This window comes from Odocoileus virginianus, chromosome 2 (genome assembly GCF_023699985.2).
Source record: "Odocoileus virginianus isolate 20LAN1187 ecotype Illinois chromosome 2, Ovbor_1.2, whole genome shotgun sequence".
NCBI lineage: Eukaryota > Metazoa > Chordata > Mammalia > Artiodactyla > Cervidae > Odocoileus > Odocoileus virginianus.
This window is the reverse complement of record NC_069675.1, coordinates 74,769,312-74,785,455: the sequence shown is the minus strand read 5'-3', so window position 1 is coordinate 74,785,455 and position 16,144 is coordinate 74,769,312. Positions and strand designations below refer to the sequence as shown.

Genomic DNA, 16,144 nt, shown 5'->3' with positions numbered 1-16,144 from the left:
TTTTAAGACCTCTGATCTTTGATGACTTATGTCCTTTATCTCTTAATATTCTAAATAAACACTTAAAAATTCTTTTCAGAACTTTAAAGTTCTCTTATTTCTGTATCATGGGTATAAACTCTATTGTTGTTTGCATTGTAATTTCTGTTTTAGATACTATCTTATATGAGAGATTCTCTTACATTTATCCATCCCAACTGACAAATACACACTGTAGGGTGAAGTCTCCAAATCAAGTCTTTATTAGTGGTTTGGGGATCTAACCCCTTCAACCCCAGTCCTGGGATGAGCAGGCCATTTTATTTATCCCTCTTGCAGCCCTCATAGTTTATTTCCAGTTTATTCCTATGGATCACATCTCAATTTCCTACCCTACAGAAACTCTCCAGCCATCAAAACAACCCCATCTTTTTCTTTTCTCTTTCTCTCCCTCTTTTGAGTGTAGATGTACATTTTAAAACATAAAATATACTGTATCTATCACCTCTTTCTGGTCCAGTCCATGGGCCAAGTTTTAGCCTACTACCTATTTTTGTATAAATTAGCTAAGAATGATTTAAACATTTTTAAATGGTTGAAAATAGTAATTTGTAACAAATGAAAATTATACAAAATTCCAGTAACAGTGCCCACAGTAAAGCTGAAGAGAACATAGTTGTACTCATTTAGGTACTGTCTATGGCTGCTTTGCTCTATAAGAGGAAGGTTGAGTAGTTGTGATGGAAAAAATATGGCAGGCAAAATGTAAAATATTTGTTATCTGGGATTTTACAGAAAAAGGTTTGTCAACCTCTATTCTAGAACATGCACTGTCTGCTATGGTAGTTACTGCCATATACAGCATACCTAATTTCAAAGACTATATAAAAAAGAGAATTTATTACTAAGTTTTATATTGATTACATTTGAGATATTTTAAGTATAACGGGATCAATAAAATATTATTCAAACTAATTTCACACATTTCTTTTTATTTTTTAAAATGTGGCTACTAGAGAATTTTAAATTCTATGGAGTACATATTTCTATTGGTACAATGTCATGGTAGAGAGTTCTCACAAAACGTGGTCCACTGGAGAAGGGAATAGCAAACCACTTCAGTATTCTTGCCTTGAGAACCCCATGAACAGTATGAAAAGACAAAAAGAGGACACTGAAAGATGAACTCCCCAGGTCAGTACGTGCCCAATATGCTACTGGAGATCCAGTGGAGAAATAACTCCAGAAAGAAAGAAGAGATGGAGCCAAAGCAAAAACAATACCTAGTTGTGGATGTGACTGGTGATGGAAGTAAAGTCCAAAGCTGTAAAGAGCAATACTGCATAGGAACCTGGAATGTTAGGTTCACGAATCAAGGTAAATTGGAAGTGGTCAAACAGGAGCTGCCAAGAGTAAACATAGACAATTCAGGAATCAGTGAACTAAAATGGACTGGAATGGGTAAATTTAACTCAGATGACCATTATATCACTACTGTGGGCAAGAATCCCTTGGAAGAAATGGAGTAGTCATCATAGTCAGCAACAAGAGAGTCCGAAATGCAGTACTTGGAGGCAATCTCAAAAACGACAGAATGGACTATAAAGAAAGCTGAGTGCAGAAGAATCGATGCTTTTGTGGAGTTGGAGGACTCTTGAGAGTCCCTTGGACTGCAGGGAGATCAAACCAGTCAATCTTAAAGGAAATCAGTCCTGAATACTCATTGGAAGGACTGATGCTGAAGCTGAAGCTCCAATATTTTGGCCACTTGATGCAAAGAACTGACTCAATGGAAAAGACACTGATGCTGGGAAAGACTGATAGCAGGAGGAGAAGGGGATGAGAGAGGATGAGATGGTTGGATGGCATCACCGACTCAATGGACATGAGTCTGAGTAAAGTCAGGAGTTGGTGATGGACAGGGAGCACTGACATGGTACAGTTCATGGGGTCACAAAGAGTCGGACACGACTGAACGACTGAACTGAACTGAATCTAAATGAACTTATCAGCCAGCTATGAGATGACTCAGCAAACCTGGATAAAAGGACTAATGATCAACTCTACTCTATTTAACAATGGAACAAAGATGGGATCCATTTTGTTAAGTTATACTTTCTTACAAATTTCCTTTCTATTCAAGTTTTCAGATTTATTTGCATAGTCTCCCTAGTTTCACAAAGAAGTTTCTAACTTATGCCAAATCTTTTATAAGGTCAAATGTAATCGAAAATACTCCAAGGCACTAAAAAAAAAAAAAAAACACTTTTAAACTATTTTAGGAAACAAGTATATTGATATCAAAATCTAACAAAAAAATGCATACACACACACAGGCTAAATTCATTTATATACTGATAAAAATCCTTAAAAAATTAGCAAATTAAAAGAGCTCAATATTATATACAATTCTTTTAAATTCTAAGAGCACAGGAATGAGTCAGTTATTAGAAAACAGCATTAAAAAAATTTAATAAACACTAATCAAGAGCTTTCTTCAGAGATACCAGTTTAAAGATATAATGAAAGCCAGGAAGTCATTTACAATGATAGCAAAAGATAAAATACCAAAGAACAAACCTATTGAAAAATATGCAAACTTATATGAGAAAAACTTTAAAGCACTCATAAATACCACAAAAGCAAACTTTAACAAAATTAAAGACACACTAGGTTCTGGAAGAATACTTAATGTCATAAAGATGTTACTTTTCATAAGTTAATTTAAGATTTTAACCTGATCTGAAAGTAAACAGGGGCTTCCCAGATGGCTCAGTGGTAAAAAATCCACCTGCCAATGTAGGAGACATGGGTTTGATCCCTGGGTCGGGATGATACCCTGGAGGAGGAAATGGCAACCCACTCCAGTATTCTTGCCTGGAGAATTCCATGGACAGAGGAGCCTGGTGGGCTACAGTCCATGGGATCACAAAGAGCCGGACACTGAGCACACATGCATATGGAAGTAAATAAGAGGATTTTAAAGCTCATACGAAAGAAAAGGCAAGAGCTGAAAATTTAAAACTACCAAAAGAAAGAGCAATAATAGGTATCCCAGCCTACCACATATAAATCATACAATGAAGTGTCAAGAAACAAAAAGTGTTGTAATGGCCCACAAGTAGACAGGAATCAATGTTTCTAACAATGAGTGAAGCAGCATTATATACAGGGATAAAGAAGGCTGGGGAAAAGTGTAAAAAAACAGGTCCAGAGTGCATGCTGCTCTTAGAAGTCATCTAGAAATATGTGGTCACTTTGATTAAAACCGAAAATAAAATTTTGGACCTGGAAAGACTTCTTGGATTGACCCAAAACAAAACAAAGTTAAGGGAATAGAACTAACTTAGTTTATCTCATCCCCGGTCCCCAAACATCCTGATGTTGAGAGTGGAAAGAAATCAAGGTCGGCCAAAATCAGGTGTAAGAATGGTTCCCATGAGTCTATACACATGATAAAATGACAGGCATCTATACACACATTTACCAACGGCTGTGGTACTACACTCTGATTACGTTAACGTGTAGTCATTTAGGGAAAACTAGGTGGCGAATCTGTGTACCCTCCTTGCAACCGCATGTGAACCAGTAATTATTTCAAAATAAGTTAAAAAAAAAAACCTCAACAGAAAAACAGGTACTAATGCCTGAACTCTACCAATAAGACATATGTAATCATAGTATTTCACATAATTATAGTCTTTACTATAAAGCTCAAAGACTAAATAGCTTAATGAAGGAAGGAAGAAAAAATTTAAAGAAATTGTCTTGTGATTCTTACTTCCAACCCATTTCAAAAACAAACACTCTGACTTGATATGAATACCCAAAACAATGCTTGAATTTCCAAGTGTTTAATGCTCTCCACTTCACACTAAGAAAAAAAACTTATGTGCTGACAGCTTCCATCAAGTTACAGATTTTTATTTCACCAAGAATACAAGTAAAATAAACGCCAAACTGTTCTTTCCTAATCTTTACTCTTGCCATGTAATCTACTACTGTTTTATCTCAATGAGATGTTTCAGAAAGTAATGAAATAACACCATTAAATAAGATCTAAACACTTTAACACAAGACTTTCTAACACTAATTAAAACGGTAACTTACAAAGACTCACCTATATGTGGCTGCTGAGCTGTGGCTAATGCATACTGCTGCTGCTGAGCTGCAGTTAACTGCTGAACTGTTAGTGCATTAGTCCTCTGAAAGAGCTATTAAGAAAAGTATTGAGTACAGAGATTAGTCTCACAGCATTTCATTTTTGTTCAGAAAGCTAAGAATGGAATATTACAAATACATATTTTAATCACTTTCTCAACAATAAGGACATTTTATTCAATAAAACATTAAAGGGTTTAAAAATACCCCTATTATTTATGTGAACATCTCACAGCACTTCAGGCTATACTGCTACTAGATGAGAGGAACATCGCTAAAGGAGGAGTATTCTTTACCTGCTGCTGGGAATTGTAGTCAAAAAGGCCTACAGTAGCTCCTGAGGAGTCCATTGGTACCTGATTACCAGGATAGTCAAACTGTAAGGAATCCAGACCAACTTGTTCCATGGCATCCAGATTCTGAGTTTCAGGATTTGAAAATTCTTCAACAAGTGGTTTGTTGGTTGTAGGATTAGGAAGAGGCCCCAATCCTTCTGGGGGATTAGTACTGGGGCCCAGGCGCTCAACTACTTCAGTTGGAGAGGCTTGACGACTTCCAGGAGTACGACTGTGTAAAGAAAACAGAAATGAGTAAAAGTAACAAGTATGTCAAAAGGTGAAATCAGAAAGTAGGAAAATCATGGAAAACAGATGGCGGTAAAACACAAAAGGCAAATTAGGGACCCTAGGTCACTAAGCATTCCTCTTTTATCACTTTTTTTCTTCTGTTTAATCCAGCTTACACTTAAAAGCTGACATGGTTTCATTTTTAAAATATTATTAGTGACAACTGCCCCCAATTTTAATAGCATAAAGATATAATTCAATTTTACAGATAAGGAAATTGTCCAATATCACGATTTAGGCTTAGGGTACTCAAAACTTTTGTCTCAAATCACAGACAAAATGAGCAGTAGGTATGAACAGCAGACTACCATGCAACAAATATGAGAAGACTTGAAACCAAAACCTACCCACCATACTCCCATCCTGTCTACCAGCATAGCTGTCCTAATATCTTGCCTAATACTTGGGGGGGGGACCGGGACCGGCCAGAAAGAATCATATGGCCTTCACAACTAAAGACTGTATAATACAGAATACAAAAGAAAAGGGCAATGAAGCAAGACAGAAAGCTGACTCCTGACTCTAAATTCTGAGTAAATCATTTCAACACCCAGGTCTCAGTTTCTCTGAGACAGAGGAGGTGACACTGTAGTTCTATAATAACAAAAAGACTATTTGTAAAAACCCTCTATGAGCTCTCCAGAAACTATCTTTATCATACCAAATTGTTTCAGTTTAAATCATCAGAAATAAATAAAAATGAATATTTATCAAAAATTAAGCATGCACATCAATGAAAAGTATAATTTTATATACAAAGAGCAACTTTCTCTACTGATTAGTCTTAATTTTCTGAAGAAATTTATTAACACTAAATTTTAAGCACCGACTCTCCTCTTTTTATCAACATCCTTTATAGTCTAAACTATTTTCACTTAATTTCTGGACATAAGTGATCCTTATTAACAGTTCCCTTCCTTCTGTGGAAATAATTTATATAAGATCTTATCCTTCACAAGAAGTAAATTTGTTCTGAGGAACTATCATTTCATAGTATATTCAAATATAAGTACATTAAATAAATGGTAGTAACTATTATAACCTGTCTTTCAATGTCAACGGTTATCCATATGTAACTGCCCCACTTATAGGTACTTTACAATGGAATAAACGTACAGAACATTTCACAAAGCAATTAATCACAAGAACTGTTTTCCAGATACTTTAGGTTTGTGGACTTACATTTTATTTCAAAATTAACCACTGTCCTTGCAACATGAGAAGAAATTTCAAACTCCTTTCCCCTTTATCCACAATTAAAATTTTCATGTGAATAATCCAAAGGCTTTTCATTCAGAATATATGGGAAGAAAAATAAAACTGAAAGGATCTTCTTTAAAATCAGTCCATTGGAAAAAAGAAAGAGGTGGGAGGAAGGTCCAAGAGAGACGGTACGTGTGTGTGTGTGTATATAGCTGATCCACTTCATTGAATAGCAGAAACTAACACAACACTGTAAAGCAATCATATTCCAACAACAACAAAGAACAACAAAAGTCTGATATATTTCTTTCACTCCTTTCAGTTCTATTCCAACAGATGATGTATCAGTTAATGTATGTAATAATGATGTGCTACCATAGTGACCATATGACCACAGCTATTACTCTGAAATGTTTTTATACTGTTGAAGACAATATTGCATCAGAAATACTTTATAAGCAATTTAAAAAACATACTACAAACTTAATGGAATTAGAATGCTAATGAATGTAAAGTTCATATTAATATGGAGAAATATAGTCTTTCAAACAAAACTCTAATACAGCAAAATAAAAGTAGAGGATTCAAAAGAAAAAGTCATTATGCTATGAGTGGTGCTATTTTCTTGCTATAGTTAATGGTGTATTAACACTTCAATTATAAATGTATACTCTGCAGGGTTTATAATCAACTCAGTTTTAAATGCATGCCCTTGAACACAGATTAGGTAACAGCAGAAGAGCAAATCAGAATAAGGTTCTAAAATAAAACTGAGTAGCATTAAATTTATTTCTTGTCAAAAGAGGTTTACTGGTTTTGGATGCTTTTTTGCATTTAGAACAGATTTAAATGGCACTGTTTTTAAGAAGTATTGTTACTCTATTTTTTGAAAATTAAAGGTAATAAACAAACATGTACCTAACAACTAACTGATATTTCATGGTTCAGAAGATCGCAAAGAAACAACTATTTTCAGGTATAGGTCCCAAAGCATCTGATTACTGAAGTATAAAGTTCAGGATATGAAGAAACAACTCCCTAATATTTAGATGAATGTGCACTGCCTAATCTAAGTCCAAAGGCTAGAACAAAAGAAATACTTGCCATAAAGAGACAACAAGAAATCTACAACTGAACTTAAATTCTGAACTTAACACTAATTTTTAGAAGTCTGATATGTTCCTCCTGTCCTAATTTCAGGAATATGATTAAGTATCAGCACAAACTCAGAAAAGGGGAGATAGGATACAATACAGAGATAGAAGGAAGAGAAAACTCTACAGAAAGGTGCTAAGAGCAAACTCAAGAAGAGTTTGCCAAGAAAAATCACAGATTAAACCTTAAATTAACTAAACTTTAGCAGGGAGAAAACAGTTAAAATTTAGACTACCATATTAGTAGAAAGGTAATAGCAACTTCTAACATTACTTAATGGAATGATTGTTTTAGAGAAACTTGAAGACTTATCTTTTTAAAAAATGGCACATAATCATTAACTAGTACTCCTTATAAAAGATTTTAAATCTTCCTCCAGATTAATACAAGGTACAAAGGGAAATAAAAAAACCCAAAGTTGGAAAAATACCTAAATCAGTCATATCAGCTAGTAACAATAATCCCTAAAGAGATATGATTTTCTTCTTGAGAAAGTGAAAATCTTACTTAAAATCTTTGCAATCGGCATCCATTCCATTTGGCAAACCTCTGCCATTTATTTTAGAATCATCATCATCTCCTTGCTTAAGATCTCTGTTTTGGTCCTCCTCAAATGGAGAAGCCTTGCCTTTTTGATCTCCTTTCTCAGGTCCATCTGTTTCAGCATCTCTAGTGCCCTGAGGAAAAAGAATCTGTTTGATTCTGAATATTTAATAGAACACAAAAAAAGGCACCACAAGGTGACCTAAAACTACACTATAGTGCATGTAAACAATAAAAACATTGAATCTTATTTTAATTTTGTAGTCAACGAATTGATCAAAGGCCAAAAAAATTGAGTACAAACCAGTGATTTATAACAGAAGGGCTAAGGCAACCTTAACTATAGCGGTGCTAGAAGAGCAGTAACACCACAAGTGAAATTGAAATTCTACTTAATGAAAGATGATTTTGTTTTTTTAACTGTCATATCAAGTACTACCACAAATAAGCAATTTTAATCTTACAAACTTTGTTTTTTAATTAATATGATTGTTTTGGTAACATGATTAAGATTATAAATGTTCCCAGTGGTTCTATAATTTCGTGTATTTCAAGAAGTGGCCAGGAGAAGAAAATAAGAGCACCAATAGCTATAAAATTACCTTTAATTCTAGGAAGGGCCAGAATAAGAAACTGACTTAAAGACAATCAAATAACCATCCAGCAACTTAAAAACATTTCTTAATTCAAAATACTCACAAAAGTTCCCTTCCTAAATCGAGAATCCAATTTATCAGCAGGAGAAGAACTTAATACATATTCTACCATGCTCACACCAAGGCCTCCACTTTCTGATCGAGGAGACAATATTGCATTTACTTCACTGTTTCCATGAAAACCCTGTCCAGATCTTCTCTGTACCATAATGGGCTGGGACATTGAATGGTCTGTTTGGAAAAAAGAAAACAATTACAAATTTGTACTTTTAAGCTAACCAAAATGTATTCACATCAATATACTAAAGAAAAATCAGCATATTGTTTTATTTTGAATGTTACTGTAAACTTTATAAAAACATCTTCAATCTGTTTAGACTCACTGCCCTTTAGACATTTCTTGAGAATACAGATTAAGAAAGTCATCTGGTAAAAGCAGGTAAAAGGCTATCTGAAGAATAATCAAATTCAAAAGCCACTGGCAATAGAAACAATTTGAATTCTCCACTGCTTTCAAGCCTCTTATTAAAAAGTTCTAGTGTCAATTCAGAACAACTCAAACCAAAAAACTTTATAGAGATAAAACCTGAAATAAAAATAACTCCTCCTAAATTGACGGAGGCACTTCTCAGGATCACAGTCATGTATTGGACAGATTCAGAATACATGACTGTAGTGCTATAAACACAGATGACTAAGTTCATTCAAAAAAGCCAGTAATATCACAGTCTTTAAGACCAAGTATCACTTAGTTTTTTTTTTAAAAGACCCCTTTTTTAAAGATTAAAGAAAAATTTCTTTAATTAAAAAAAATCCTTCTAGTCTAAAAGTTTTTCATTTATTTTTAAAAAAATTATCCATCTGGTACAAATACCTTTTCTACTTATTTTGTGATAAAAGAGGCAATACTTTATCTGAAAGCAAATATGAACATAAAAACATTTGAGGCAAGACACCTAGATTTGCAGAAAAAAATTTTGAACCAATATGCTAAGCATTGTGGTGTATGTGGGATCTAAGAACACAACAGTCCCTGAACTCTAAGAGATTATAGGTTTAACAGGAAGTGATCATAGTAAGAGTAAAAGCACTTCAATAAAAATAATCCAGGATACTATGGGGAAGAGAAAGCATATTCATCACTTTTTCCCAGTCTTAGAGTGAATCCCAAAGGAAGTGATATGAAGGATAGAGAGCAAAAAATAGGTGAAGATGGGGGTGGAAAGCACTCTGGTTAGAGAAACCAGTATGCTCAAAGGCCTAAAAGTGCCAGGAGAACACAATGAAATTAATAATCACAAATAATTCAGCTCAGCTGAGAAGGAAATATGTGTATGGTAAAATCTCCTGTGGTCATGGAAAGAACTATAGAATGACAATTCTTTATGTTTGGCATTCAATAAATGTTTACTCAGTAAACAAAATAATCCATTTCTAATTTTCTCACGTCTCCTGGTAAAAACATATTCATCTTCAAAATTTCGTCCATACAACAAAAAAAGTTGAGAGAGGGAGTGATACAAGGAATTAACTAAAATTATAAACTTGACACTAAAAAGATATATCAGGAATATATACACAGTTGCTTAAATGTTTTACTGTTGGTACCAGTTGTCTTCCAAATACAACATACCAAAAATATCTCCCTAACATTCATCTTGAAAATATCTCTCATTACCATGTTGTGCTCAAGATGTTTTGCTTTGGAATGTTTTTAAAAATATTTGGTTCTGATAAATAAAGCACTTAACCATTTAACTTTCAAAACAAAAATCAAAACATGCGTATCAACCACATTTTCAAGCATGTTGTTTTAGCAAAGAAAGTGCCTTTTGTGGAGAAAATGTATCCTGGCCCAAATAACTGAATAACTTAAATTATATAAGTTCAATCTACATAGGTTAACACAAATCCATAAAAAAAATTCCTTGAGGGCAAGGATCACATATCTCATTTATCTTTGTATTCTCCAAATCTGGCACATTATATTACATATTGGTTGAGCGCAAATAAAATTCTGTTTTAGTCTAATTTAGTATCTAGCAAAGTTTTCAATCTCTTTCCATTCTGATTACAAACAGTACTAAAAATTTTCAGCTTTTCCTAACTTTTTAACAATTACTTTTAAGAACAAAATTTAAAACCGTAAAGGACTTAAAACCGTCTTAATGATTTGGAGAGAAAAAAAGTACCTGGCAATTTACACTCAACATATAAAATTAATTCCAGAAACTTGATTTTATATTACTTTGATCATCTTGAATAATTTTAATTAGCTGCTTTCAGTTATAAAGCGGAAACTTATTTGTTAAATACATGTTGAAAGTTACACATGTACATCTCAAATTTTACTAATGAGAAACATTTAAAAATATAATCAGTAGTATTTTAAGAATATAAGTATGTTCTGTAATTTACCAATAAATACTGTCACCCCCATGAGTTATACTCCTTACATTCCAATTCCTTTTCCCTTAAGAGTTTCTTGGACCTCGGTCTTTGTTACCTATGGATATCAAAAACATTCAAAGTTTGCTCCCTTTCTGGGAATTCTATCTTACTATGGGGGTTTATTTCCTTTATGCGTGTGGCTAATGTTTAATAAAGCTAGTCTGAGCTGCAGTTAATAGATCACTATCCACTGATACAATTCAAGCTTAAAAACTCTTATGGTTAAATTGTGTCCTGTATTTTAATGGAAATTCAGAATTTTATAATCAGAGTTTAACCTCAAATAAAACTTAATAAAATCTTACTGTGACAAGCATTTCTAATCAATAAGTGGACCATTAGGTATGGCTGACTTTACATACGAAAATGTGTATTATGAGGACACATGAAATCCTCGAAGATATCACAAATTTTCTGAAGGTATCGTTTGGGGGCAGTAGGGTTTTAAAAAAATTCAAGTATTAAACAAATTCAGAATTCTCACACATACACCAACAACTTACGAGAAGTTCCCCATGCAGTCTCTCTCCATTCATCATCCCCAAGAAATATGCCTTTTTGTCCATCTTTTGTTGAATCATCAGGTTCCCAAAATTTTTTGGTAGGCAAAAGCTATTGGAAGGAAAAAAAATATTATATTTAAATTTCATCCTAATTACGAAGAGCAAAAACACAGCAGAAAGCAAACTTACCATCAATAGGTATACGTTAGCTTTCAACGCTAACAAAAATTCAAGAGTGCCCTGTTTCCTAATTTGTCTAGTTAATAATAACTCCCCATTTATGCTTGGATACTGGCTCTAATAACTCTAGACCTGAAAAGTCAACTTCATACTTCTGCATTTTTCAAATAGTTTTACTGTCATGTGGTATTTTTAATGAATTCTTTCAAAAGACCTACTAAATTTAAAACAGATTATAAAAATATTTATACAAATGATTAAACCTTTCTCTTTACTTCCAAGTACTGCTCTTGGAATATCTCCTATCCTACAGCTTCAATGACAGACAATTCTTCTTATTTAACAATTCAATGGAAGTGAACTTCGCAATTCTTCCTATGTTCTCAACAGTAGCGATCTAATTCTAAAGCAGGAAGCAGGATGGTGGAAGAGATACATTAAGAAAAACCTTAAATACTTTTTGAGATAATCTCAAAGCCCTGTGTCCAATCCTATGTTGTAACACACACAAGAATATAAAAATTGTGTTGGTATAACCATTTGATGATTAATAAAAATGTACATTTGGTCAATTCCTAGTGAGACTTTAGTGTTCATCCAGGTCTCTCCTGTCTACCTTTCCTGACACTCAGAAGAACCAGACTGAGGGTATGTTTGTTTGAAAAGAACAGACTGGTTTTCTAAACAATGTATGTGACATTTAAGTAAGCATGTGTAAGACACTCATCCCTCTCAGCCCATAATTCAGTTCAGTCAGTTCAGTCGCTCAGTCGTGTCTGACTCTTTGCGACCCCATGAATCACAGCATGCCAGGCCTCCCTGTCCATCACCAACTCCCAGAGTTTACTCAAACCCATGCCCATAATTAGGTCCTCATAATTAAGCTTGTACATACTTCTATTGCTACACTTAAAATACTAAATTACCTGTATTTGCCTCCTTAAGGGCATGGTGACCTTATCTTCAGAGAGCTCACAAATACATAACACCTATAATAAAATGAACTTAGTGAAACTTATATGGGGTCTTGAGAGATAAGACTATGTGTGTGTCAGGGGTTTAAAGTGTGAATGGAAGGTGGGGAGGACACAAGAAGTGATGGACAAAGGCACAACTTGAGAAAACGCATAGTTTGTACAACAGGGTGTGAGACGGAGGAACAAATGTGGGAGCTGATGCTGTGAGAGCTATCTAGGCAGATTATGAGGAACCTCAAAGTTCTAAGAATAATGGATATTCTAGACCAGAGGCAAGGAAATCATTCAGGAGAATTACAACAGAGTCAACATGACAAGAACTGAAACAGGGCACTGACAGAAAGAACTGAGAAAATAAAATGGATTTCAGAGACATTCAGGAGAGTCAACAGGATACATACAAAAATAAGAGGCTGATTAAAAAGAATAAAACTTTACCATCTGGATAACAAGGTAAATGATAGTGCTACCAACCAAAACAAACACAAAAACAGGATAAGCAGCTTTTGAGGGGAGTGGGGTGGATTCAATTTGGGCATATGCCTAATCTATGGATCTTTTGCTAAACTAAATACTGTTAATTTTAAAGGAAACTAAGTTCTCTATTTAAAAAAAATTTTTTTTTGCATGTTAGGATCTTCCTGAGCTGCAAATGATTTGTATTTAAAGTACAGACATTTTATTTATTTCTATTATTATTTTAAAAGAGATTTTGTTGATTTATTTTGGCCACAACTACATGGCTTGTGGAATACTAGTTCCCTGACCAGGGATTGAACCCTACCGAGGTCAGGTAAGAGCCCTACACACTGGATCACCAGGGAATTCCCTGAAGTACAGGCATTTTAAACAATAATCTATACTAACAAAGATTCCAGTGAAATACAACCTTGGTTGTTCTGATTTTTTAAAAAAATCTCACTATAAAGTTTCATGCAAATATTCAAACAAAATGTAAAGATGATAATATAATACTAAAACACTGCTCTTGATATACTTATTGAACAATTATTCACAGTGAAACCCAAGTTAATCCCTTTAAAGTACTGTATAAATAAGCCATTTCAGGCAGAAGAAAATGGTTCTCGAAAGAGTAAGACTTTTATCCTATACTTCATAAAGATAAGTGTTTTAATATCAAACTAAGGATAACAAATAAGTAATCAAAAATGAAGTCATCATAAATTAGTAGAAGCATTTATTAGACACAGAAGTGGCTAAAACAAACTAATCTCATCCTGTGAGGTAGTAGAAATAAGAATCTTCCTGAGGACACTATTCCAGTCTTTTGAGGTAAGATTCCATGTAGTGCTACAATAGTTCACAGATCACTGCTTTGACACCCAAACTATAAAACCTGGAGGGGAGTCTATGCCAAGGACTTATCCAGTGCACCTACTTTCTGCCAAGCACTGTGCTATGACTCTCTATTCATTTTGCAAGCACTTGTAAATTATCATGGACAAACAATTTAGTAGTTAATAAAATTAACAGTTCTCCTAACAAAGGCCTTTATCACCATTCCAGAGACAGCTGTGACAATGTAGACACTGATTTCAAATATTTTTAGAGAAACTACTAGCCAAGAAATTACGTTAAAATGGACTAAATATAGGGGAAGGCAGTAAATAGAACAGCTTAAAAAAAAGATTAACAGGTACAGTGGTTGGAATAGCAATAAAAATAGTGTTTTGCCCCTGGAGACTCTTTTACTGTAGCAGAAATGGAAAAGCACATTACAGAAAAGAAACGCTAAGAGATCTTGAAGATCTGTAAAATACATTGTCCAATACTGCTTCATATTACTTCCCTAATTCTCAAAAGCTCTAAACCAAGGTCAAATCAAGGCATTTCTTGTCAAGAACATACTCCTCTGTCCTTCCAACTCAGAAATGATTAGGTGAACATACAGATTCAAATCCCCACTATCCACCATTTCATTAGTTCTTTCTTTAAAGAAGCACTTATGCCTTGCCCTTTTCATCTCCAAAGAAGTCAGTCAACACTCCAGTATACTGCTATACTACTTCAAAATAAATAATAAATAAAATTCTTGCTACAATTTATGAGTTACACTTACACTTTAGATTTTTCTAATACAAATTGTCAAGTAAAATCACCAAACCAAAAAAATTAACATAATTCTAAGAATTAAGAGAACTTGAAGACTCTATATATATATATATAATAAATATATAACATCCAAACTGGGACAGTTTTGAGAAAGAGAGTACTAATAACAATTACGCCATGATAACATGTATCTGGACTGTCTGAACAAATTGGGATATAAGATGACTCTATTTACAATAGAAGTTAATAAAAGGTACAGATGTTAACAATTAGGCAAGTCAAAAACAAAAACCACAAGGGAGTTCTCTAGAACTGCAGAATGGTGCTTTTCCAGACTTTAGCCCTCTCTGTTAATAAAAGATATCAATACTTAATGTTTTCAAATCACACTACTCTCAAATCTTTTACATTCTCAATACCTCTTAATATCACAGCAAATATTATTAGATGTCATCACTTCCAATGGGAACCAACAGTCAAGGCACTCAAGAGTTCAATCTGTTGTTCAAGCACTATTGTACTGGGCCAGATAATTAACTCAGCCTCAGTTTCTTCATCTGAAAAGTAAGGATAATAATAAAGCTACTGTTTTAGAGTTTCTATGAGGTTAGAATACAAGAACATAAATAAACTATTTAGAATAGCATCGAGCATATGCCAAAATAAGCAGTAAATATCTTCACGACCAAAAATATGAATCTTAGAGTATCCTAGGGGGACCATGAAACTACACTTATAAAAAACAGTTGCCTAATAGTTATATTTTGCATAAGGACACAGAATTAGAGGTTAAGTAAACTGTCCAAGATTATATATAATATTACATACATGTATAGCTAGTTAGGCAGCATTAGGAGTTGAATACCTAACTGCTTAATTACAAAGCCCATATTCTTTACACTTAACTACCACAGAAGATGTTTCTTTCCAACAGTAGTCTAATTTATCAGTATTTCTAAAAATATCCAGTTATTAGGCCACAAATAACCATAATGAAAAAAATAGAAGCTTAAGATGCTATCATGATATTCAGACCATGTAATGTGGGTATTCATTAGAGTGGATAAAGTTTCAGACAGAATGGCTAAGACAGGAATTTACAGACAGAACTCTAATCAGCTGGTTTCCACTCCAGTTATCCCCAGCATCTCAGATCAGAGCATCTGAGAGATGTGTGTGACTGATACAAATGCTATTCTTATTGCTACCTTCAAAGAGTCAATCTTTTTCAAGGTCATATAGCACTAGTGATAGACTTGAGAGAAAATAGAAGTCTCCTTAATCTTCTCTCCAATATGTTTTCTACTTCACCACACTACCTGGGATCTTACTACACAAATTTTCCTTAATGTTTTCTTTAAATATTACTGTGTCAGAAAAGAAAGGAGAGCGCTTTACCATACTAAGGTATGAAATACTTCCCCAAAACACATTAACTCAATGATTTAAAGTTAAATTTTGGGTTCCCTAAAGAATTTCAAGCAGGAGCCTCTTTTTCTTATTTAAAAGTGTATGTATATATATGCACCCACACACAGAATTCCTGTTAATTTTTATATATAAAAATAGGTAGGTATGTGTCTCTGTAGTATAGTTTTAAAACAACATGCTAACGAAAATGAGTTCAACCTCCTATG

The 16,144-nt window shown here is 33.8% G+C and overlaps 1 protein-coding gene across 10 annotated transcripts in view; it reads right to left on the bottom strand.

The window, feature by feature from the left end:
- The window catches only part of PUM2 (pumilio RNA binding family member 2), a 97,206-nt gene that overhangs the window by 53,603 nt on the left and 27,459 nt on the right, over positions 1-16,144 (bottom strand). For 9 of the 10 annotated variants that reach the window (XM_020898280.2, XM_020898279.2, XM_070451309.1 and 6 more), the window contains 5 exons: positions 11,278-11,386; positions 8,367-8,554; positions 7,632-7,801; positions 4,437-4,707; positions 4,100-4,193 (listed from right to left, as the gene is read on the bottom strand). In XM_020898280.2, coding sequence (XP_020753939.1) covers positions 4,100-4,193; positions 4,437-4,707; positions 7,632-7,801; positions 8,367-8,554; positions 11,278-11,386 — 832 coding nt within the window. Of the gene's footprint in view, positions 1-4,099; positions 4,194-4,436; positions 4,708-7,631; positions 7,802-8,366; positions 8,555-11,277; positions 11,387-16,144 lie in introns of those variants that run through there. The other variant, XM_070451312.1, reaches the window with a different exon arrangement.